General features: G+C 61.0%; 1 protein-coding gene across 8 annotated transcripts in view; it reads right to left on the bottom strand.

Annotated features, from left to right (window-relative positions):
- The window catches only part of AKT2 (AKT serine/threonine kinase 2), a 36964-nt gene that overhangs the window by 7499 nt on the left and 6697 nt on the right, over positions 1 to 22768 (bottom strand). For 6 of the 8 annotated variants that reach the window (XM_070062214.2, XM_051836390.3, XM_089318749.1 and 3 more), the window contains exons 2-4: positions 13946 to 14075; positions 7563 to 7691; positions 6230 to 6341 (exon numbers count right to left, since the gene is read on the bottom strand). In XM_070062214.2, the coding sequence (XP_069918315.1) occupies positions 6230 to 6341; positions 7563 to 7691; positions 13946 to 13991 (287 nt within the window). In that variant the 5' untranslated portion in view covers positions 13992 to 14075. Of the gene's footprint in view, positions 1 to 6229; positions 6342 to 7562; positions 7692 to 13945; positions 14076 to 15176; positions 15500 to 17177; positions 17303 to 22768 lie in introns of those variants that run through there. The other 2 variants (XM_051836392.3, XM_051836391.3) reach the window with 2 other exon arrangements.

Raw genomic sequence — 22768 nt, 5'->3', positions numbered from 1 at the left:
GGGATGCAGCAGCAGAAGGGAGATCTCTGCCTTTCAAATAAATGATATTTTTTCAGGATTTATTTCAAAGGCTGAGTAACAGAGAGAGGGACAGACAGACAGACAGAGACCCGCCATCTGCTGGTTCACTCCCTAAATGCCCACAACAGTCAGGGGTGGGACAGGCCAAAACTAAGAGCCTGGAACTCCATCTGGGTCTCCCATGTGGGTGGACAGGGACCCAAGGACTTGGGCCATCCTCTGCTGTTTTCCCAGGTGCATTAGCAGAGGGCTGGATCAGAAGTGGAACAGCTGGGACTTGAACCAGCACTCTATGAGATGCCAGTGTCACAGACAGAGGCTTAACCCGTTATGCCAAAAACATCAGGCCCGTAAGTATTTTTTAAAAAATAAAAATTGGGGCCAGCGCTGTGGCGTAGTAGGTTAAGCTTCTGCTTGCAGTGATGGCATTCCATATGGGTGCTGGCTGGAGTCGCGGCAACTCCTTCCGATCCAGCTCCCTGCTGATGGCCTGGGAAAGCAGTGGAAGCAGGTCCTTGGGCCCTTGCACCTGCTTGGGAGACCCAGAAGAAGCTCCTGGTTCCTGGCTTCGGATTCGCTCAGCTCCAGCCTTTGCAGCCATTTGGGGAATGAACCAGCAGATGGAAGACCTCTCTCTGTCTCTCCCTCTGTATGACTCTGCCTCTCAAATAAATAAATCTTTAAAGAATAAATAAATGAGATAAAAATCACGGTGTGTCATCCAGATGGCATCTGGAAGCCGAGGCTGCTACGGGCAGAGAAAGCGTGCGAGTCCCTGACGCAGAGCCAGTGCAGCTTGGGAGGGGGCGACCTGGGCGCTCGCCGGGGGCCCGACAGCCTCAGGGGGAAAGCCCTGTGCTGCCGCGGGCAGAAGCTGAGACTTCCCGCACACACGTTCAGGGCAGCATGGCCGTCTCTGCAGGAGCCGCCCTGGCCGGCGCGGAGACGGCCTCTCGAGGGAGCTGGGAGTCAGGGACAAGGAGGAGTCCTGAGGACCAACACTCACCGCTCCCTCCGCCACCCCCCAGCCCCTCCCCCTGCATCACAGAGCAGGAAACCGAGGCACGGGTTAGAAAATCAATTCAAGAAGCACAGCCATTGCTCCCAGCCTGACGCCTTCCCAGGCAGAGGGACAGGGCGGCTGACGAGCCGCAGCGACCCCGAGGCCCCAGCTCACGCGCCGGAGGCTCTGCCTTCCCCAGCGGGTCTCACCCCCACGTCTCGCTGAGATGTCACAGCCAGCTCCCTAAGACGGGTGCACCCACGGCGACAGCTGGAACACCGCTGTTCCCCGCCCGAGCTGCCAGCCCCATGAGGGAGGCATTTCTACCTGCAGGCACTCGGCAGGCACTGGGTTTCATTACCCAGCGAGGTGCCTCATGTCTGCACAGCCCCGGGCCGGGGCACAGCAGGGCAGCATCTCTGCCCTGACCCCACGCCTCCAGCCGACATTTCTCAACTTGCTTTGACCTATGTCCCCTTTGGGGGAATGAACTGCAGCCTAAATCCCAATCCCAGCATTCACATTCCTGTTTCTCACAATATGGAGGGCCAGGGGCCTATCTCACGACATGCCTGAGCAGACCAGAGCTGTCCTCTTACAAATTTTAAAACACTGACCTCGAGTCTAAGACGTTGGGCTTAAAAAAAAGAAAAGACAAGACAGAGATCCACGATACGGTGACCGTGTTGAGAACCCGTGACATCGGCAGCACCGTGGAGAGCGCAACACGGGGGCAGCAGGCTGCAGACCGGGACACGCAGGGCTTTGACAAAGCGAGGGTGGAAGGAGGAACACAGTCGGCTGCATCAGGAACCGGAGCGCGGCCTCCCAGGAGCCCCGGCAGGAATGGGGGCCGGAGCCACCCAGGCGGGGCTCCCGTAGCAGCTCCGCCACCGAGGCCAGCACAGTGCGGCCCTCCTCCGTGGCCTGAAGCACCCAGGCCAGGTCTGGGCCCTCAGAAACTCCCCTCACAAAGGGCCTCAAGAGTGCATGGGGAGCCGAGGCAGGAGGCTGGCCAGGGGTGACTGGGGCCCTTCCGCCCCCAACGAGCCCCGATCCTGCTCCAACTGGACCAAGGCTGCGAGGTTGCAGCACTTGGAATTCCAGAGGAAAAGCAAGGGCCTCTGTCCAGGCCACTCCACAAGGGTTTGCAACACGGTGTCTGGGGCAGAGGGGAGCTCACACTCGAAGCTGGGGCTGAAGTACCTTCCAGTCCCCCAGAAGGAGGGCCCTGGGAAGCCAGCCTCCGCCCCCACTGAGACACAAGCAGAGACAGACGGCACCACCCCTCTAGGAGCATGGTGGGGGCCGTGGTTCTGACGCGGAGACGGCGGCGCCTGTGGAGGTCGCACACTCAGGGTCACGGGCCGGGACTCAAGTCCAGGCAGAGCTGCCTCTCCCTGTGCAGGACGCCCAAGTGTCAGCCTCAGAAGTAGCTGGAGAGGCGTGGCTCCGTCTCAGGTCTGTGCACAGACCACGGGCTGCCACGCAAGGAGCGCCCTCTGAGAGGGGCTCCCCATGCTAACCCACAGCAGCAGTGTGAATGCCACCCCCAGGCAGGTCTGAAACCCCGCGACAGTCCTACACGGCAGGCGCGACTGTCTGCTTTGTTCTAAGGGGGCTTGGGCCGAACGGGCTGACACTGCTCCACCTGCGCGGCCAGCAGAGGCCTGGGGACTAACAGGCACTCCCGCCTCTCCCAAGAGCACTGCTCCTACCAGGGCTACTTTTCAGACTTTCTCCTCCCTCCCTCGGGCTCAGGGCCAGGCAGGGCACACAGGAGAGCCCCCTTCACCCCAGTGACACCAGGCAGGGCACAGGCCTGGGAGCAGGAGCCGCGGCCGGGGCTCAGCTCTACAGCAGGCTCGCCACATGGCTGTGAGCGGCCCGGCTTTTCCAGCACTGGAACCAATGTCCTGGCCCCAGCCACAGCTCGGCCTCCTCCTGCAGGAAACACTGGGCAGGCCCAGTGGCTTCGGGGCCTCAGAGGCTGACTCGGGGAACGGCACTGCAGGGTTGTGAGGGGGAGGAGCAGAAAACCCTCCGGCAGGGGCTGGCACTGTGGTGCAGCACGTAAAGCCGCCACCTGGGACACCAGCATCCCATATGGTGCCAGTTGAGACCCGGCTGCTCCAATTCTGATCCGGCTCCCTGCTAATGCGCCTGGGAAAACAGTGGAGAATGGCCCAAGTGCTTGGGCCCCTGCACCCACATGGGAGACCTGGAAGAAGCTCCAGGCTCCTGGCTTCAGCCTGGCCCAGCCTAAGCCACTGGGGCAACTTGAGGAGTGAATCAGCAGACAGAAGATATCTCTCTCCCTCTGTAGCTCTGCCTTTCGATTAAATAAATCTGAAATACACACACACACACATGCTCCGGCAGTTCTCGGGCTGCCGTGAGCACTCACTGGCACCTCCTCTGTGCCAGGCTTCTTCTGGGTGCTGAGAACAGAGCGGGGAGCAAGTCCCAGTGGGGCTCCCAGTCGGAGCGAGAACGACAGCATCGATCGCCAGGGCAGGGAGTGGAGAGGGAAGCCCTTGTCGGAGAGCAGTCAGGGGCAGCCGCCTCACACCAGGACCCACGGGCGTCCGCAGAACCCGGAACCACCCGGGTCTGGAGCAGGCACTCGGCCGTGGCTGTGAAATCCATGAGATGCACAGCTGGGGGCAGCCGGGGTGGGGGGAGAACAGCCCAACACAGCCCCAGCAGGTGAATGTGGCAGAGCCAACAGTGGAGGCGGCGAGGGCGAGACGGAGGACTCGCCGGACCACTCCAGGCTCCGTGTGCCACTGCGTGAGGGGTTTCCCATGGGGGCGATGGGCTCCAGTCTGCTGTACATCGGTGGCTTCTGTGTGGCTACGGGAGGGGGCTAGGGGGAGAGGCAGAGGCAGGAGGAGCGGGCTACAGAGGGGATGCAGGGAGGAGATGGCCGCAGCCCCGGTGCCCAAGGACTCCACAGGGCAGGCCGGGCCCCTGCTGCTTTCTTGTTCACCGCCTCCATGGCCCTCGACAGCCTGGGAACTGAGCTCCAGGGGCAAACACAGCAGTGGCTCCGACCCCAGTCCGGGCACCCCCCCGCAACGTGGGGTGGCACGGTGGGTCGCACGGAGCCACAGCAGCTCCCATCTCCCCCAGAGCTAAGGGCAGGCATCAGGGGTTTGGTCCCTGGGCCAGCATCCTCTCCAGTGGGGGCAGCAGCAGAGGTGCCAAGACGAGGAGGGAGGCCCCACACAAGGACGAGCGGTCTTGGGAGCCAGAAGCTAGGTTCCCTCTCTTGCCCAGTCAGACACGCGGCCAGGCTCATACCGGGAACAGCTGGGCTAAGGCTTCCAGCTTATCCCCCTCCTGGGCCTACGGACAAGCCTGTGACAAACCCCACCTTCCCAAGCGCCTGCCAAGGAGCCCTGGCCACAGCTGAGCTCTCCAGCGTCTACCATCCCCGGCCAGGTCTCCCGGTGCCTCGGCGCTCTGAGACGCAGAAGCCCCGTGGCCCCGGGCACACGAGCCGTTCCACCTGCAGGCCTCCGCTGCACCAGTCCCCTTCCGGAGTCTTCCTCCTGTCCCTGCAGCGGCTCCCAGCACCCACACACCTGCTGGTGTGGAGCTGCCTTTACCATCAGGCCCCTGGTTTTCAATCGAGTAACCCCTCAGCTGGCCAGGGTGGTAACTCTGTTCCCCTCGGTGCAGCGAGTGTATTTTTAACCCCAGGGAGATATGCAACGGTAGTTCCAGCACAGACCGTGGTAACGCCTGGTAGCTGACGGTCAGTACAGCCCCCAGAGCTGCCACGTCCAAGAGGGCAGCCACCGCCATGGCGTGGCTACTTAGGTCAGTTCAAGTCATATAACCTAAAGCCGAGCCCTCGTCACCGGATGTACAGCACTCACAGGCACACGCAGCCCATGGCTCCCGTCAGGGACCACACGACACGAGACGCCAGCATCACTGTGGAAAACACTGCTGCTGGAAGACGCTGGAAGATGCGAGGTTCTCCAGGGCTCAGTGGAAGCCTGGAGGAGAGTTTCTTAGAGCGAGGCCCACAAGGACAACGTAGGGCAACAGAACATTCGCTGGCCTTTATAAAGGGTGAGGCTTCCTCATATATAAAGAATCTTCAGGGGGCCAGCGCTGGGGCACAGCGGGTAACACCCCAACCTGCAGTGCTGGCATCCCATATGGGCTCCGGTTCGAGTCCCGGCTGCCCCACTTCCCATCCAGCTCTCTGCTACGGCCTGGAAAAGCAGCAGAAGATGGCCCAAGTGCTTGGTCCCCTGCACCTGCATGGGAGACTGGGAAGAAGCTCCTGGCTCCTGATCAGCTCAGAACTGGCCACTGTGGCCATTTGGGGAGTGAAACAGCAGATGAAAGACCTCCCCACGCCCGCCCCGGCTCTACCTCTCTTGGTAACTCTTTCAAATAAATAAAATAAACCTTTAAAAAAAAAAAAAAAAAGAGCCTCAGCTATAAACAAACAAGAACTGCCCAGCAGAAAACAGCTTCACCTGGCCCCCGAGGGCTGACCACGCGGTGCGACTCCCACCAGGCAGCCAGGTGCAGGCCCGGCACGGAGAACACTGGCCGGGGGCGCGCTCGGATTCCACAACAGGAACTCCTCACCCACAAGTGGCTGCTCCTGTGAGCAGCACTCCCACAGCCAAGGGCTCCCCGGCACACGTCCAACGAGGCACACGCCTCGGACCTCGCTCAGCACTGCTTATGACGGGCCGACGCTCAGAAACAACGCACCACCCTCGGTGAGGAAGCGCTAAGTAGACCTGGGAACGCGACGCCTGAGGGGAGCAGGTCCCCCAGAGACGGCGCAGCCTTACGCAAACACAAGCTCAGAACAGTGTGTGGACAAGACGAGCGTGGCACGAGGTCTGTGTGCCCTCCACACGCAGGAGGACGGCGGCGGGGGCTGGGGACGGCCTGCTGGGGCAGAGGTGTGAGAGGGGCCTTTCTCCAGCCCTAGCTCCGCAGTTTCAGTTTTGAACAAGATGAACCTAAATCACTGCTTCTGGTTCTGAAATGATCCCCGGCCCCTCTGCAGGGACCCAGAGGCCCGACCCAGGCTCCCCCGAGCCATCGAGGCTGCGGGTAGAGGACCTCAGCTCTCTGCAGCGTCTCTGTAGGGCCCCAGGGGAGTCATCCATCCTCGCCCCTCCTCCGCACTCCACCTTGGCCACTCTCGCCAGGCAGCCTCACCGCTCGTCTGGGGAGTCCACGTGGAAAGTCCTCTCAATGACCGTGGTCCACTGCAGGCAGCGGATGACGAAGGTGTTGGGCCGTGGCCTCTCGGTCTTCATCAGCTGGCATTCTGCAGGTGGGCAGGGGAGTGGCGAGGGAGCAGGTGAGCAGACGGCCTCGAGCCAGCTGTGCGCCCAGCCCCCTGCCAGTACTGAGGACCCTCCATGACCCTGGTCCTGCCCTCCCGGAGCTCCAGGTCCAGACCCCGGTGGACAGTGATGGAGGAGCCCCAGAGGGTAGAGCCGTCTAGTGAGGGCTTCCAGGAGGAAGGGGCCTCTCTGAGCTTAGCCCTGAAGATGAAGATCAGAGGCGGGGGTGAAGGGAAGAGGGGTCCACACGGCAGGGGCGGCAAGGCCTGCTCAGGAGCGAGGGCTGTGGAGTGATGTGCCTGCAGAGGTGGGACGTGGCCTTCATCCTCAGGGCAGCAAAGAGCACATGGAGACTCGGGGGGCAAGCCCCATGCGGGGGGGTGGGGAGGGACCCAGCTGGAGAGAAGGGGAAGCGAGGGACGGCGCGGAGGACACAGGGACCTGATTCGAGAAGCTGCTGGGGACAGGCTGGGAGCCAGCGTGGGCAGCAGGCTCTGGGGTCAGCAGCAGATGGCACAGAAGCCAGGGAAAAGCTTTCTGAGCCAGAGTGGGATTTTGAGGGCTCCACAAGAGTGGCTGGGGGCACCTTGGGAGGGGCTGGGTCAGAAAGCTGGCAGGGAGGGAGCTGCTGAGCGAGGCCGCGAGGATGGCTGCCTTTGAGACGTTCTTAGCAGGCGGAACAGGACCTAGTGCCCGACAGGTTAGCAGGGGAGGAAGCAGCACGGGGCCTGGGTAGGACTGGGTTCTGCAAGGCCCAGGCCAGGGCTTTGGGCCTGCGAAGCTTCCCCTGGTTGGGGTCGGCTGGCAGGTGCCCTCCAGGTGCCGTGGAGGCATGGCAGGAAGGAGGTCAGCCCTGTAATGCTGAGGAGATGCCTCTGCACCTCTGGTCAGAGGGAGCAAGTAGGGGCTGCAACCATGCGTGGGTCAGGAGGCCCTGACACCAGCGAGAACCCAGGGCCTAGCCAGCAGGAGCTGGGGCCACACAGAGGCACGGCATGGAGGGAGGGGATACCCCGGCCCCTCTCTTCTTCCACCAGGACGGCTCCCAGGGCCCACCTGACACGGAAGGGCAGGAAATGGTTCTGAGGGCAAACAGGACTGGCACAGGCCCACAGTTCCGGCATGCCGAACCCCATGTGCTCCCGAGACCTTCCAATCATTCTCTGAGCTCGGGAACTCAGCCCTCTTGTCCTGAGACGCACCTGCTACGGAGAAGTTGTTTAAGGGGGGTAAGGTCTGGTCGGGGGCCTCGGGCCTCTCCTTGTACCCAATGAAGGAGCCGTCACTCTTGAGCAGGAAGTACCGGGGCCTCCAGGTCTTGATGTATTCACCTGAAACAAGGCAGGAGGGGAGGGAGAGAGGGCAGAGCCAGCCTGAACAGTGGCCCAGGCACGCGGGCGGGCAGCAGGCAAGCAGCTGGTGTGACAGTGACTCACAAGGGGCACCACAGTGGGGGGAGGGTGGACAGAGAACACCTCTCCCAGGGGAGCCCTTGAGGTGGCCCCTGCTGACGCAGGCAGAGGCGCTGGCCCGAGCGACCCGGAGCTCACGCCTGGCAGGAAGGCGCCTGCAGCAGTGCCCGGGGCGCCAGCTGTCCCCGCCTGTGGCCAGCAGCGAGGCATCCCCGCCAGCCTGAGGCTCGTCCTGGGGGAGGCCCAGGCTCCCGAAAGCACACGCCCTGTGGCCCTGTAAGGCCAGACCTCAGGGCCCCTTACCACCAACACAGACACACAGTGGGTGACGCAGAGCACTCGGCGCCCGGCTGGTCAGCTGCTGCCTCGCCCTCCAAGTGACCCGGCCCCTGAGTCTGTCCTGACCGTGAGGACCCCGGCACCCTGTGTGCGCGCACACAAGCACAAGAAACACACATACACACACCCCACACGCAGTGAGACGGAGGAACACACGTGCACGTCCACAGCGGCTGTGTTCCCAGCGGCCACACCTCCAATGCCCACCGACAAATGGACACACGAAACGTGGCCCATCAATTCCATCAAGTACCACAAACTGACTAAGGAACTGACTCCCAGGGCCACAAACTCTAGACCCCATTTCTGTCAAGTGTGCAGAACGGGCAAGTCCACAGGGATCGACAGTAGAGCGGGGGCTGCCCAGGGCTGGGGAGGTGCTGGATCCGGGGCGGGGACTCAAGGGTGATGGCCAACAGGCAAGGCTCCTCTCGAAGGCAGTAAAAAAAGTGCCCTAAAATTACCATGGCGACAGCAGCCACTGAACTGCATGGTTCACACGGCCGCGTCCTGCAGCGTGTGGACTGAGAGTCAGTAGTGCTTTAAAAACCAAGATGCCGGGGCCCACGCTGTGATGCAGAGGGCTTACCCCACCTGCAACGCCAGCACCCGATATGGATACTGGTTTGCATCTAGGTTGCTTCACTTCCGATCCAGCTCCCTGCTAATGCACCTGGAAAAGCAGCGGAGGATGGCCACAGTGCTTGGGTCCCTGCCAAGCCCGTGGGAGACCAGGATGGAGTTCTAGGCTCTGGGCTTCAGCCTGGCCCAGGCCCAGCCATTGCAGCCATTTGGGGAGTGATCTAACAGATTTAAGATCTGTGTGTGAGTGTGTAACTCTGCCTTCCAAATAAAGATAACAACAACTGAGTCAGCAGCAAGGAAGCACCGGCTGAGCACCTGCCCGTCACCCACTACAGGAGCACCCAGCGTGGCAGGGCACACACGGCAGGCAGGAGGGCAGGACAGGCTGTGACCTCCAGGAAGTCACTTCACCTGTCAGAGTCAATGTCTCTGCTTCTGGGAAAATCCTTTAATTAATGATGAAGATGGAGACAGAGATGAGAAAATTATATGTGCTTGTGCCAAGCACTACTCTGAGTATCTTACAGGTTTTTAACTTACTAAGTTCTTTGTAATGGAGACACTAAATGATTTTGTTTACACAAAGTTCAACAGCATATTGAGAGGATCACATATCAGGACCAAGGACGGTGCAAGATACGAACATCACTGGGTATGATATTCATGGAGCACATTCACAGGACGAAGACGATGACACAACCATCTCGCACAGAAAAGGCATCTGACCAAACCCAACACTCTTACATGATGCACAGCACTTGGCAAGCTAGAAAGGGAAGGGCACTCCCTCCACGTGGTAACAGGCATCGAGAAGTCCACAGCGGCCTCAAGCCCGTGATGAAAGGCGCAAGGCAAAGACGCCAGTTTCCACGCTGCTACTCAACATTAAAACTGAAAACAAAATAGCAGAACTACCTTTATTAGCAGATAACAGGGCCCTAGATAGAGAAAATCACAAGAGAGCCACAAAACAATTACTAGAGTTAATAAAGTTAGCAAAATCAACACACAAAAACCAGTTGTATTTCTATACACCTGCAACAAACAACCCAAAGAGGACATTCAGACAATTCCCTTTATAACAGCCTCCATAAGGATACCATTCGTGAAGATCCGGGCACAGTCCATGGTGGGGTACGCTGCTGCCTGTGATGCGGACATTCATGTGGGCATCCGTTCACATTCTCACTGCTCCACTTCCAGTCCAGCTCCTTGCTAAGGAGCCTACAAAAGCAGCAGAGCATGGCTCAAGGGCTTGTGGCCCTGACACCCACATGGGAGACCTGGAAGCAGCTCTGGGCTCCTGGCACAGGCCCAGCATTTGGGGAGTAAACCAGCAGATAGAAGATCTCTGTAACTCATAACTCTGCTTTAAAAAAAAAAAAACAAACAAACAAACAAACAAAAAAAAAACAAAAACGGTGGAAGGCTTGTACACTATAAAATGGTGATGAAAACTAAAGACTGGGCTGGTTCTATGGCACAAAGGGTTATGCCACTGCCTACGACACCTGCATCTTTACACGATCGTTCAATTTGAATCCTGGCTGCTTCACTTCTGACCCAGCTCTCCTGCTATTGGCCTGAGAAAGCAGCAGAGGATGGCACAAGTGCTTGGGCCCCTGCACCCATGTGGGAGACCCAGATGGAGTTCCAGGCTCTTGGCTTTGGCTTGGCCCAGACCTGTCTGTCACAGTCATTTGGGAAGTGAACCAGCAGATGAAGATCTCCCTCCGTGTCTGTGTGTGTGCACATGTGCGTAACTGCCTTTCAAATAAACACAAATTAAAAAAAAAAAAAAAAAAAAAAAAAAAAAACTTGCTACTCAGCAACAAAAAGACAAACAGCCTAGTTAAAAATGGACAGAGGACAAGAACAGACATTTCTCCAATGGGCAACAAGCAGTTGTAGAGATCCAATACTATCAGTCCTTAAATCAACACCAAGATGGGGCAGCCCTTGTCACTCTCTGGGACACAGCAACAGCAGCATTAAACAGAAGACAGCAAGCGCCAGCGAGGGTGTGAAGAACCCTCTGCATTTCCAGAACAGTGCAGCCCCCACGGAAAGCTTGGCACAGCATGGGAGACAGGACCCAGACTACACAACCACACTCGCTCAGGTATGAGCCCCTGGACCACACACAGCACATCAGATAACACACACAGAGTACAGCAGTTCCACTCTTGGGTACACCCAAAAGAACAGACACAGGTCGTGTTCATCACAGCACAGCCCATGATAGCCAAAGGGCAGGCGTATCCCAAATGAACAGATGAACAGCACGTGACAGACACCCAGTGATTATTAATGAAGCCAGTGATTATTAATGAAAGGTGACAGACACCCAGTGGATTATTCAGCCACAAAAAGGGGTGAAGAAGGAGGCCAGTGCTGTGGCGTAGCAGGTAGAGCTGCCGCCTGCAGTGCTGGCATCCCATATAGACACTGGTTCGAGTCCCAGCTACTCCACTTCTGATCCAGTGCTCTGCTATGGCCTGGGAAAGCAGTAGAAGATGGCCCAAGTCCTTAGGCCCCTGCATCCACGTGGGAGACCTGGAAGAAGCTCCTGGCTCCTGGCTTTGGGTCGGCTCAGCTCCAGCCATTGCGGCCATTTGGGGAGTGAACCAGCAGATGGAAGACCTTGCTCTCTCTCGCTCTGCCTCTCAAATAAGTAACTCTTTTAAAAAAAAAATTGTAGCATATATCTGGAAAAAAAATTAAAAAGGTGGGGGTTGTGAAGTGCTGCCAAGTGCTACCACACAGAAGCAACGGCACACACACCCCGTGAAAGTGGCCCATCACAGAAGGCCGCGGACTGCAGGAGTCCAGTGACAGGGCCCATCCAGGCACACCCGTGGAGAGGGAAGCAACCGGGCGGCCGCGAGAGGCGGGCTGGGAGACGGACTGCTGGACGGGTACAAAGTTTTCCTCTGGGTGATGAAAAGGTTTTGGAACCAGAGGTGGTGGTTATGAAACACGGCAAATGTACGAAAGGCCACTGAATTGTACCATTTAAAATGGTCACTTTCATGTTAAGTAAACTTCACCCTAATTTTTAGAAAAGAAAACGGGGAGGACACCTCATCTCTGTCGGGCTCAGCATGGAGGTGAGTTACTGAGGCAGGTGCTTACCTGACTGTAACAGGGAAAGAAACCTGCGGGGAGGAAAACATCCTCACACTCTCACTCCTACAGACAGGGAAACTGAGGCACACGCGGGCGCCAGGGAGGCCTGGGGCCCAGAGCCACGCCTGGCCACGACTCTGCCCGTCTCCACACTGGCCTTAGACCTGCCGTGGGCTAGCAGGGGTGGGTGCTCATGAGTGCGCTGAGGCCGTCTGACCACCTTCTCAGACCCTGCCGAGAGGCAGCTCCTGGCTCGGCCTCGAGGGCACCGGTTCAGGGCCCGCTCAGCCCCTTCCCTGCTGAACTCCCCGGCAGTCCCTCTTCCTGCTGAACCTCTGCCTTAGTCCACACGGCGGCATCCAGCCCACAGGGCAGCACTGCAGACTCAGACTCAGGCCTGCCTGGGGCAGAGCGGCTGCTCAGGGGGGGCAGGGGCAGGGGCGGGTGCCCAGACAGTGGCAGGCAGAATGATGAGCACCAGCGGGGCCCCGAGGGCACGTGCACATGCGTGTATCAATGGTGCACATCTGAGACATGTGTGTCTAAGCTCGGCCAGGCCCGTGGCCAGCTCCTCTGGCCTCGTGTAGCACAATGGAGACAGCGAGGTCCTAAAAGCCACCAAGACTCATCATTTAACGCCACCAGCCGAGTCCAGGCCAGAGACTTCCAAGCCCCAGCTGCTCTCTGGCCACCTCCACGGTTCCTCGAACCCCGGTCCAGTGGGACTCAGTCTGACGAGCAGGAGCCGAAGACCCCAGCACACCCACACAGCCACAATGCCAATCATTCAGGCAACAATCATTCAGTGAGTACTCAGAGGCACTGGGGATACCAGAGTGAACAAGCCACACAAAAATCCCTTCCTTGGGGGCCAGTGTTGTGGCACAGTAGGTAAAGCCACTGCCTGCAGCAGTTCGAGTCCCGGCTGCTCCACTTCCAGTCCAGCTCCATGCTGATGGCCCAGGAAGGCAGCGGAAGGTGGCCCAAGCGCTCGGGCCCCTGCACCCACACTGAAGACCTGGAAGATGCTCTTTACTCCTGGCTTCAGACAGGCCCGACTCCAGCCATTGTGACCATTTTGGGGAAAAAAAAAATGCCTGTCCTTGCAGTGCTGACAACAGCTGTTAACCCACTTTACAGATGTGAAACCAAGGCTCAGCGAGGTGACAGCCTGCCTTCGCTCGCACAAGAGGAAGTGGCAGAGCCAGGGTTAGAACCTGCCAGGGTTCAGAGAACTGTAACCACAGCCTCAAGCCCAGGGCTCAGTCTGGGCTAGGTCAGGGTTCCGGCAGAGGACAGCGGGAAATGAGTCTTCCCCTGCTGCACCTGGTGGGGAGAGCTGGCCTGGAGAATGCCTCTGTCCCTCACTGGAGCTCAGGCAGGAAGGCGGGCAGGCCTCCTGGTCTCCAGAGCCCTGCCCCAGACCCTCGACATGACAGCCCCTGCCCATGCGCCTCGCCCTCCCCATGTTTCTCTCAGCCTATCTGTCTGTCCAGGCGCTGTCTGCACCCAAGGCCAGAATGAGAGAAACCAACATGAAGGCAGGTACTGGCCTCGTGGGCTCACTGCTGTGGCCACCCCACTTACAGCAGGCCCACAGGAGCTGGCCAGGCGAATGACGCGCACACAGAGCACCACCAGCAGGCCTGACGCCTTCTCCCAGGGGGCCGACCCGGACCAGGCTGACTCCCAGCTAGTGCTTCTCCGCCCCGCCTCCGTCCAGGGTCCTGGGCTCTCGGTCTCCTGTCCGTGATTTCACTTGGCCTGGGCTTCCCATCTGCACCCCTGGATTGGGTCACGTCCCAGCCCACAGCACCCTGGGTCCTATCTTACACCCAAGGCCCTCCCTCTGTGGCCCACTGGCCCATCAGGGCTGGAGTGCAGCCGCTCATCAGCCTCACCTGCTCCAGCTCGCCCATGCCACCATGGAGCCTGTGCTCCCTGGGAGCTGTGTGTAGTTCCTGTCCTCATCTCCTCCAGGGCTCTGTCCCCATCAGCTCCTCACAGCAGCCCCGCCCCGCCTGTCACCCATCTGCTGCTTCACCGTCTGTCCCCCCACCCACCGCCACGTGGACTCCACGGTGACACCTGCGGCCCGGAGGGGAGAAGTGGTTGCTTACCGCGCTTGTGGAGCCAGCCTTCTTTGATGACAGACACCTCGTTCATGGTGGCAGCGCGACACGCTGTCACCTCGCTTGGGGCAGCTCAGGGCAGCAGGACATGCAGGAGGCACCGTGGACAGAGCCCAGTCTGCAAGACAAGAGAGGAAGTTAGGGGGATAGACCCCGCCCCAGTCCCGTCCTCTCTGACACCCACACTCTGAGGCCTTGTGTGGCCTGTGCTGCTCCTGGTGGGCCCAGGGAGGATGCGAGGGAGCGCTGCCCTCGGGGCCCAGTCTGAGGGGGACACGCGCTCCTGTCCCCCGGGGCCCCAGGCTGGGGCAGCAGAGCTCCCTGGCCCACGCACAGTGATGCGGGGCGGGGACGGCCCCTCCTCGCCTGGGCGGGTGTCAAGGTGGCTGTGGCGCCACTGCTGAGGTAATCCAGGATGAATCAGACAGGCCCAGGCACCTGAGGGAGCACCCACCTGCTAGCCCACACCCCCCCACTGTACTCACATGCACGCACACACACACAATCTGTACACAGGCACTCTCACCCCCAGACACACCTCACACTCACAATTACCCACACGCCCCTCACACACACAGCCCTCACAACCCATACACAGACACACTCATCCCCCACATTCACACACACCCCTCACACACTCACATACATAACCCACACACAGCCTTCACAACCCATACACAGACACACTCATCCCCCACACTCATACACACACAGCCCTCACAATCCATACACAGGCACTCACCCCCCACACTCACACGCCCCACACTCACTCTCACACACACCCCTCACACACAGCCCTCACAACCCATATACAGGCACTCTCACCCCCCACACTCTCACACACATACACAACCCACACACAGCCCTCACACAGAAACCACCTCACACACACCCTTCACATCCCCACATACCCCCTTCACATTCCACACACACATCCCTCACACCCTCACTCACACCCCTCACCCCACACACAGACTCTCTCTCTCTCTCTCACACACACACACACATACACACACTCACGGGCGTTCTCACTCATTCTCTCTGTTCCAAATCAAAGAGCCACGCACCTGTCACCTTCAGCAAGCCAGGTGCCCCTCCCCCTCCCCACCCCTACCCTTGGCCGGCCCCCAGGACCCTCTCGGCTCCCCAGTCCCCACCAGCCAACTGCGGAGAAGCAGGTCTGGGACACGCCAGGATCTCGAACGCACGAGCAACCTACTGCGTATGCCCTTGTCCGGGGGGCTCGAGCAGGCCCCGTCCCTTCTCAGGACCTCCGCTCTGTCCTCAGGGACCAGCAGCCGACAGACTGACAGACGCCGAGGCCGCTGCTTCGTCTCAAGTTCCCGGAGCAGAGAGAAGGGCGCGAGGCAGCCGCCAGCTGGGCCCCTACCTGGAGCCTGGGCCCTGGCTGGGGGCCATGGAGCCCCAGGCGCCTTTCGCCTTACCCGGCCCGGGGTTATTTGCGGACAGCAGGTCAGGAGCTCCGGTGGCCCCCGGAGAAGTGGCAGCTGGCTCTGGGGACACCGTGGGCATCAGCTTTCTCTCGTGCCCCAGGGGAGCTGGTGGGCCGGACACACTACTGCCTGGCATGTGACGGTGGCAGGCTGCCCGGGCGGGCAGAAGGAAGGGAGGTGAGCGGGAGGAAGAGGGGACGGCAGGGACGGAGCTGGGCGGGGGGGCCTCAAATGTGGACTCTGAGCTCCCAAGGCAACGTTCAGGGCCAGGCGCGGCAACACAGGCACCCTTGGGCAGCTGGCCTGACACCCACACCCCCAAAACAGCCTACCCCATGGCGCCCGCCTCTCCCCGACCCCAGCCCTGCCAAACCACAGCCTGGCTCGGAGCCAGTGAGCTCCTGCCCTACCTCCTCTCTGGGCTCCCCCAGCCCTGCCCCAACCACGGCCCCTCTCCGGCAGGTCCGACCCTCTCATGTCCCTGCTCAGCGCCCTGGGGGGGCTGTCCGCCATCTGCCGCGGCCTGCAGTTCAAGGCCCTGGAGGAGCAGCGCACTGCCCCTTACCCTGCACACCTCCCCCTACTCAGTCCTCTGTCCCGCAGCCGGGCGGGCCTCCCAGCACCTCTCCCACCACCCCGTGCCTGTGGTCAGCCCTTAACTGTATCAGAATGGGACCCTGCCCCTCCCTGCTCAGCACCCTTCCAGCGCCAGCCAAGAACCACACCTGGCAGTGGTCCTCGCGCCTCTACAACCCTCCCTGCCCCACTCACACTCTCCCTCCAGCCCCTGGGCCTGCCCGCCTCCTCGAAGTCTCAGCTGTGCCTCCTCCAGGAAGCCTTCCTGACTCAGAGGCTGTACTGTGCTTTCTGTGTAGCCCCCAGCGGCACTCCGCACCTCTGGGTGCTGAATGGACCAGCACAGCGTCAGGACCTGCTGAGCACCCAGTGAAGGAACCATGGGAACACTTGCAGATCCCACTTCTGAGTGTGCCCACGGCGCCACTGTCCTGGGCACACAGCGTCCCCAAGACACAGCCCCGGCTTCATGAAGCTCAGTCTCTGGCAGGGAAGCAAAACCACACACAAATACACACAGGACGGCATGACGGGGCGGGGGCACTGGGAGAGAAGCGAAGGTGGTAGAGGGCGGCACAGCACAGGCCACGTAAGCAGACACGCAGGGAAAAGCATTTCCAACAGGGAACAGCAGAGGCAAAGACTCTGAGGCAGGAAGGAGCTGGGCGAATGTGAGGCTGGGAGGCAGGGGAGCCCTCCCCCCCGGCCCCGGCCCCGGCCCCGACCCAGGAGCCTACAGCACACTTCCCCCGCCATGAGCTCAGAACAGACTTCTTCCCAAAGGGCTGGGCTGGAGACCCAAGGGTCTGCAGGAAGGAGGGACGGACGACACGGAAGGAAGACAGAGGGGCCCAGTGTCCAGTACTGGCCCAGCGACGGCACCTTTAAAGCTGCCCCGACTTGGTGGCACCAGGTCACGGGCAACTCTGAAGTCCCCGCTGCGGGCACAGGGCTCGACCTACGGCTGCTGCCCGGGAAACACCAACTACAGGGCCGCTGCCAGCGAGAGTGGGGAGGGCGGCCAGGTGTGGCCAAGAGTCGTCAGGCTCCAGAGCTGGAGAGCGGTGAGCTGGGTGGCCTTGGCAGCGTGTCGGTGCTCCGGCACAGCCGCTCCTCAACGCCCCCCGCCACCCCAGCGCAGGGGCCCACGTGCCCGGGTGAGGACGGAGGCTTGGAGGGGAAGCCGTTACCTTGGGTCTCCCCGGTGCGTGGCGGCGACGGCCCTGCCCACTGCTCTGGACCCACGGCCCCTTTGTACAGTCGCTGAAAGGCGACTCCGAAGCAGCAGCAGGGGAGGAACGGGAAGATCCCCCGGCCCCGCCTGGGTCCTGCCCCATCCTCCCGTCCTCCCGAGGGAGGCGCCTCAGCAGAGGTGATGAAACACCCGGCACGGCACGGCAGTGGAGGACGCCCGCTCGCTGGGGAGCTGCCGGCGCAGCACAGAGACAGAGACCTGCCTCGGGAGCCCGGCCCGCGCACGGGGCCTGCCCGGCCCTCCCCGCTCTCTGCGGACCGGATTCCAGTCACCTACGTGACAAAGCATGGAGCGAGAGCGTCTCACAGGAGAACCAAGGAATGACACAATCCCGGGAGTGTGGACAAGTGCAAACCAAAACCATCAACATCCCTAGAACGCCTACAACTCAGAAAACCAAGGCCAAGAGTCCAGAAGGCTGCAGGGGCACTCTCAGGGTGAAGAACCACCCGGCGGTAAGAATTACAACTCGGCGCGTGCTGGCCGCACGACCTGGCCACGCCAGCGCTCCCCGACAGAAAGCAGCCCGACTGCTCACCACAGGCCACCGGAAGCTCCGAACAGTCAGGCCAGGAGCTCACTCCCCGGAGAACGGATCACTGTACCGGGGCGCACACAGCGGAGCCCCACTGGGCAGCGGCAAGACCAGGGCGGGTGGCCACAGCGGGTTCTACCCAGCCAGAACTACGCTGTCTGTTGAGGGTCGCCTCTCTCACTCCTACAGCCACAAGAGCAGGAAGACAGCGGGGACCCCAGCGAGGGCCAGGGCGGACTTCGCTGCCCGCTCATGCCGCTGAGGGAGTGTGCTTACCGCCGCTTTCCAGGATTCTGTGACTGTTCAAGGAGCCCAGGTTTGGGAGCCCAGCTGGCGTGGCACAGGGGTACAGAAATTAGGCCTCTGCCCCCAAAGCAGGGCTGCAGTCCCCCGGGCTTTCCCTTCGAGCAGGCAGGCCCAGCGGAAGGCGCGGGCCAGAGGCTCTGCAGTGAGCCCCGCTGGAGGTCCTGCACCCCAGGAAAGGGCAGGGCAGCAGCTGCCAGTCCCCAGGGAGCCCTGCCGTCGCTCAATAGCTATCACCAAGGCTTGCGTTACGTCTGACTCTAGAACACATGACTGAAATTCCTCTGAGACCTTCTCACGTCTGTCTGTCCAGCTCGAGGGTCTATTCTTCAGCAGTGACCAGAGTGAGGCCCACACAGCTGCACCTCGCAGCGCTGGGCCTGGTCCTTGAGAAGCAGAGGCGTGGCCTTCACAGGCAGCTCACAGGCAGGGGGCCCTCGGGTGCCAGCCCTGTCCCAGCTGGGCAGCCTTGGGAAGGGGCGGAGTCCTTCCAACCTCCAGCCTGTTCATCTGCAAAACGAGCGCTGGAGGGGCCGTCTGAGTCCCAGCTCTCCCCTCCTGTCTGCACAGGGTCACACTTGAGTCTGAGCACGTCCCTCCTTGCCTGGGGAAAAAGCCAAAGCCCACACGGCAGCCCCACCATGGTGAGGCCTGCACCTCCCCCTTCACTCCTCCACATGGACTCCATTCCAGCACAGCCTGTGCCTGTGGCTCCAAGACACCCTGGGACACTCTGCCCCAGGGGCCGGCGCTGTGGTGTAGCGGGTAAAGCCATGGCCTGCAGTGCCAGCATCCCATATGGGCGCTGATTGGAATCCCAGCTGCTCCACTTCTGATCCAGCTCTCTGCTGTGGCCTGGGAAAGCAGAAGATGGCCCAAGTGCTTGGACCCCTGCACCTGCGTGGGAGACCCAGAAGAAGCTTGGTTCCTGGCTTCATTGACCCAGCTCCAGCCGTTCTGGCCAACTGGAGAGTGAACCAGCGGATGGAAGACCTCGCTCTTGCTCTCTCTGCCTCTGCCTCTCTATAACTCTGCCTTTCAAATAAACAAATAAATAGCCCGCTTGCTTCAATCTCTGCTCACATGTCACTCCCTAACCTCCCAGGCAAAACCGCACCTCCCCCACCTCCCTAACCTTAGCCTTATTTTCCTCTATCAGGGCTTACCGCCACCACCATCACTGCACACATCTGCATGTTCGTCAGTTCAGGGCCCACGTCTCCCACTAGGATGTCGGCACAGTCAGGGCAGGGATTCCTGCTGCTCGGACCACCACGGGACCCCAACAGCCCTGTACGGTGTTGAGTATACAGTGGGCACTTAATAAAATCTGTGGAGAGGTGAGTACCGTGGCACACAGCAGATTAAGCTTCCTGGCTCCAGTGCTTGGGCCCCAGGAGACCCGGATGGAGCGCCAGGTTCCTGGCTTTGGCTTGGCCCAGCCCGGGCTGCTGCAGGCATTTGGAGAGTGAACAAGCTGAGTGAAGCGCGTGCACTCTCTCTCATAGATGAAAATAATTAAATAACATTAAAACAAAATCTGCAGAGCGAATGTGTACAGAGGGAAGCCCTGTGCCCCGAACAGGCTCAAAGGAAGCTCGATTCCCTTCCTCGCCAGGCTCTTTCTCGCTCACTCCCTCCCCCTGACCTGGTTTGGGAGCACAGGTGGGACACAGGAGGCAGGCGTGGAGGGAGGCAGGGTGCTGGGGCCCCCCTCCCGGCACAGCTGAGGTGGCAGCAGTGACCCCAAGGAGCAGGGCTCCCTGGAGACGGAGTCAAGGACGACTCCTGTGATGGCGGCGTCTGCTGGTGGCAACGTGGGGCAACGGCACCCAGAGCCAGGGGTCCCAGGGCGAGGACGCCCGCATGCCGCAATGGACCACCCACACCTGGGAGGCATCAGTGACCGCTCAACCTCTTGGGTTCCTGCTTCTCATGCGGGAGGCTTGTGCTGGGCTCCTGGCTTCAGCCCCTGCCCAGGGCAGCTGTGAGCACTTGGGGAGCAAACCAGCAAACGGCAACTTTGTCTCTATGCGTGTTTCTCTCTCAAACACAAAAGGAAAAGGAGAGCAGCAGCTCCTCTCCTGGCCACCCTGAAAGCAGGGGCGCGCTCAGCTGGAGGAGGAATGTCTCTGCGGCAGCACCAGTGCCACCAAAGCCCCACGGCCGGCAAGGGGACCCCTGCGGGGGGCTGCCCCATCCACGGCACCCCGGGGACTGCACACCATCACCAAAAGCACTTCCTTCCCAAGTTGTGGTGATCAAAGCCCGTCTCAGACATGACCGTCCCCGCCAAGAACCTCGCTCCATCAACAAACACCTGGCTATGCCTCCATACCACATGGGGGCTGCTACCACAAAGGCAAATCCCACGACCACTGAAGCCACGTGCACGGTCCACTGCGTGCCTCGTACGTGCAAGTCTAACCCTCACAACAAGCCTGTGTCACCTCTACTGTCTTTACCTTACTGCGGAAACAGGCGCAGCCGCGAGACGCCCAGGCTGGCCGAGCGGTGCGGAGTGACGACGCGGCCCAGGCAGCCCAGCCTCGCTGTGCCGTATCGCTCGTCTTTACACTGTGCTCCCCGAGCCCCTGCGCAGTAGGGATCCCGCCTAGCACAGGCAAGGGCGCAGCATGGCCCCCAACCCGTGGAGAGGGTCCAGTCGCTCAAGAAAACACAGCGCAGCCTCCTAAGCACAAAAAGCACCTGAAACGCCAACGTGTGTGCCCCGTGCCACCTGCTCCCACAGCCCGCCAACACCGCCACGGGTTCCACGGTGCGCCTTCCGAGGCGCGGTGCCTTGGACTTCAGGGGAGGTGGCGGCAGGGGAAAACAGGAGACACCTGGATGGGTGGACTCCGGAACCACACCCCACATTCTGCTCTGCTGCTCCTGCCCCCACTCTGGGGTCTTCGTTCACCTCAGTTGCCTCCTCCGGGGGTTAGGGATGGTGACGGATGCCCCCAAGGCTGAGCGAGCTCATCCACACAAAGCTCCGCATGGCAGACAGAGCCGCCCAGGCCGGCTGCGCGGCAGACAGGTGTGACGGCCACGTCCGCTGCGGCTGGGGACGTGGGAGCCGCACTTCCTACGCTGGATATTTCTGGACACGCAGTTTTCACCTTCTCCGCCTCCTTGGTGAGATGTGCTGAGACTTTCTCTTCCACACCACACACGCGCCCACCGGCCCCATCTGTCTACTGCAGCAGCGCGGAGACGGAGCAGGCTGCAAAGAAACTGGGACAAGAACACGCAACGAACACACTTCCTTCTCCCCACGGCCACCCGCCCGGGGCCTTTCGGCACCCACAGAGATCACGCCAGGCGTTCCGCTCTGCCTAGCCCTGGGCTCCAGCTCTGTCTCCGCCATACACAGGCAGCAGGCCCCAGGTCCCAGGCCCCACTTGCCTCTGTCCCGCCCGCTCTCAGCCAGCACACACAATTCCCCCTTCTCTGGGTCCCTCAGGGGCTCTGCTCTCTCCCAGCGCCCGGCACACCGCTCAGCACCTACACTTGCCAAACGCCTGCTTCCTCGTGGGCGTCCTTCCTGACCGTGCACCCTGTCCCATAGAGTTCGGCCTCCCGCCCCTCACAGCACTGGCCTCTACCGTCAATCACCTGGGCACTGGCCTGGGCTCCGCTCGGCAGGGGCGGAGTCTGTGTCCACAGCACCGTGCAGCTGGGCCCAGGGCTCTAACCCACCCCATGTGGGGGGGCTAACAGAACCCCACCTCCATGCTCAGAGCTCTGCTGGGCAAAGATGAACAGGACGGCCCTGACTCATCTCGGCCACACTGCGTGCCAGAGGGAACTCTCTCCTGTTGGGGTGTTTAGGCTGTGGGCGGGGGCACAGGCAGCTATTTAAGCACACCAAGGCCACGGCCACAGCTGGCCCACGTGAAGGATGAAGCGGCAGGTGGAGGGCCAAGGCCCATGGGGCAGGGTGGATCTCTCTGAGCCCCAGGAAGTCCCAGGGAGAGCTCCAGGCAGAGTGGGACCATGGGGAGAGGCAGGAGGTGTGGCCACAGGAGGCTGGGGTCTCACTGGGCAGGGCCTCAGGGACCACGGTGAGGGCTGTGGCTCCTGCCTGGGCGACAAGGGGAGCAGCTGGCTTGACAGCGGCAGGTGCGAGGGCCGTGCGGGGTGGGGCCCTCTGTGAGGCAGAGGCTGGGTCACAGCCTTCCTCTACACGGCTGTCCTCAGAGCGGGCCTGACAGGGGCCAGACAGGGCTCAGACACCCCAAAAGTGCCCAGCTGGAGTCCACGAGGACCCGCATTCGACAGGCGAGGAGGCGGAGGATGGAAGGGGCCAGACACTGGGACACAGCCCACGAGACTGGACTCACACCACTCAGGCCCTGAGCACCGTGCGCCTGCCTCTGCCTCCAGTCCCAGGAGCGTGCCACGGCCATCCCTCATGGCCGCCTTCTACCCTCTGACCAGCCCTCCCTCTCTGACACCCTGCAGGCTTGAGTGGCCCCCAGCACACTCCCACTCAGGGAGCAGCACCCCATCTGAACAGCACCTCCCGACACGCGCTGCTGTGTCACCACCAGCTGGCCGCACGAGGAGCTCACGGCAGGGCCCTAACCGTGGCTGATGCTCAGTGGGAGCTCACAGAGCCTTAGCTGTGGCAGTGAGGTCGCTAACACCTGAATGTGGTTAACAAGGCGGATTACATGGCC

The sequence above is a fragment of the Oryctolagus cuniculus genome, chromosome 18 (assembly GCF_051225735.1).
Source record: "Oryctolagus cuniculus isolate XC-2025 breed Fujian yellow rabbit chromosome 18, ASM5122573v1, whole genome shotgun sequence".
Classification (NCBI taxonomy): domain Eukaryota; kingdom Metazoa; phylum Chordata; class Mammalia; order Lagomorpha; family Leporidae; genus Oryctolagus; species Oryctolagus cuniculus.
The sequence above is the reverse complement of the archived record's forward strand: the minus strand, read 5'-3'. Positions and strand labels throughout refer to the sequence as shown.